Below are 2519 nucleotides of genomic sequence, written 5' to 3' on the forward strand. Positions count from 1 at the left end.
AAATCCAGAAAAGTGAAAGTTTTCGTGGGACTGGTTCATATCTAATATTACAAGGTAAAAGTATTGATTCTGCTTGTTTCAAACATTATAAGAAACCTCAGAAAAAATAGCAAACAAATTAGTTATGTTGCCTAAGAATTAAACCATTTTGTCCTGAACCTGCAAATGCTAACTCTTATTGAATGTGATGATAAGTAGGAAAAAAGTTAGTAGGTAATATTTTTTGTACTTTGCTTTATATGAATTTTAAAATATTCCAAAAAAATTAGAATTTTGCTTCAGAACATGTAGTCCCATAATCCAACTTGTGTGAAAAAATCGATGGCAAAATTACGTGGCCGTTATTTGTCGACGAAAATTGGTTCTTAGAACTAAATGCGTCGAAAAAAGCCCAATTTTGGTACCAACATTTCATTTTTTTTTGTTCCATATTTAGTCCCAGAAGCCATTTTTTATTGAAAATAACGGTCACGTGATTTCGCCATCTATTTTTTTTTATGGTAGTTGGACTGTAGTATTAGATGTGGGAAAAAGTTCAATTTTTTGAAACCATTTAAAAACTTACATAATGCGAATGATCAAAAGTGTAGACAACCCATTATGTGTGAGGAAAAACACTATTTTGCCCAACCATAGATATGTGGAACATGATTACAAGAATTCATACATAGGAAGAATTTATTACAACAATATTGATGACTATGGTACGGAGAAAGGTCATATGAATGTACAAACATGACCACTTCATTGACATATATATTAAGGTCAATAAACATTGACCTCTTCAATAAAACACAAACCAACTTCACTATATATATATAAGCAACCTGCAGAAATTGATTAGGAATTCTTGAAATAGTGTTTGCGATCGTCATCTTGAGTGACAAGTTTGTCGAGGCGAAGCAGTAGTAAGTTAAAGTCATCGTCGCTCTTCAAAAGACTGAGACGAACATAACGATCCTCCACGTTGAATAGACTACCGGCGCGGCCGATAATGTTTGCTGCCCGGAGAACTGCAGTGCAATTTGTGTCTTCATTTCGTTCACATTTCAACCATGCATAAGCTGCCATTAGAGTATAAATAGTTTATATATATAAGCTTCTTATGTTCACCATGCATGCAAATCCTAGTATAATGATTTGACTTAACTAAATGTGTTCAGTTTTCCAATCTAAAAATTATTTTGAAAATTTCGTAAAGAAGATAACTAAAAGTGTTGAACCCTTATCCTGTAGAACTTAAAGTACAATTTTGCCTAATTCCAACAGCCATGCAAGAACAATTACTACCACATAGGTCAACATAAACTTTGCTACTTCTCATGACATCTCACAAATTGTCTTTCCAAGTTAGTAACTATGTTTTTCTATTGCAAATTAAGATAAATATTTTTCATTATTTTCTTTCCTTTATTTTTAATATATCGATCATGTAACAAAAAGATAGGGCTTAGTGCAATTTACCCTTTGAAATATTGCAAATGAGCAAATTATCTTTCGATGAAAAAAAAAAGGGTGAATAGCAATTTATCCCCCTGTGATATTGAAAATGAGCACATTATCCCCCTATGAAAATTGCTACAGTTTAAAAATCATAGTGGGGTAAATTATTGTATTTTAAAAAATACAGGAAGGTAAATCGCTATTTCTTTTTTCATAAGGGGGTAATTTGCTCATTTGTGATATCACAAGGGAGTTGCTTGCTTTTTTCAAAAAAAAAAAAATAGCAATCTACCTCCTGAACTTTCTGAAATGAAGCAATTAACATAGAAGAGTAAATTGCTGCATTTTAGTAAACACATAAACATAAATTGCTTTTTTTTTTTTTTTTTTTCATAGAGGATAACTTGCTCATCTATAATATCACAGGGGATTGCATACATTTTTTTCCTAAAAAGATATACAGATAAGATTGTAGTTGAGTCAAATTCAAAGTTGCAAAAATGATCATTTGAAGAATCAAGTGAATTATATATATGCTTAATAATTTATTTGAGAAATTAATCACCTGGAGAAGGCCCTCTAACTTTCTCAAAGAAGTTGCAGAACAACGATGGAACTTCCTGGATAGAAAATCGTTTCGACAATGATACGATGTCGCTTAGTTTTCGCCAGCGATCGCTCATTTTCTTGTATGCATACTCGAAAAGTTCCATGCCATCTCCATTCAAAATTGTTTTCATGAGCTTCAGAGCTCTCAGTTGAGCCTCTCTTGAGATGCCCTGTTCAGCTTCTGCTATGTATGAAAGCATTTTCTGGTAGACATCCTCATCTTTCACAAAAGCCCATCTGTAAGAAGATTATATAATTTCAGAATTTATCAATTATGCTTGTATATATATATATATATAGTTCATTTGTTAAGGCAACATGGTAAAAATCATACAAAAAGTAACAATTTTTGTCACATTTCTACCCCAACTTTTGTTAAAAGTAATCTGTAAATAGCTACTACTAAGTTGGCATTTTGCAAGACAAAGAAATTCCATTGAAATTAATCTTAAGTTCGTCTTCCTCTA

General features: G+C 31.8%; 1 protein-coding gene across 1 annotated transcript in view; it reads right to left on the bottom strand.

Annotated features, from left to right (window-relative positions):
* The window catches only part of LOC105179045 (tryptophan aminotransferase-related protein 4), an 11293-nt gene continuing 9379 nt past the window's right edge, over nt 606–2519 (bottom strand). Inside the window, exons 4-5 of the mRNA XM_011102639.2 lie at nt 2009–2289; nt 606–1064 (exon numbers count right to left, since the gene is read on the bottom strand). Of these exons, the coding sequence (XP_011100941.1) occupies nt 841–1064; nt 2009–2289 (505 nt within the window). The 3' untranslated portion in view covers nt 606–840. The remainder of the gene's footprint in view (nt 1065–2008; nt 2290–2519) is intronic.

Source organism: Sesamum indicum, linkage group LG2 (assembly GCF_000512975.1).
Source record: "Sesamum indicum cultivar Zhongzhi No. 13 linkage group LG2, S_indicum_v1.0, whole genome shotgun sequence".
Classification (NCBI taxonomy): domain Eukaryota; kingdom Viridiplantae; phylum Streptophyta; class Magnoliopsida; order Lamiales; family Pedaliaceae; genus Sesamum; species Sesamum indicum.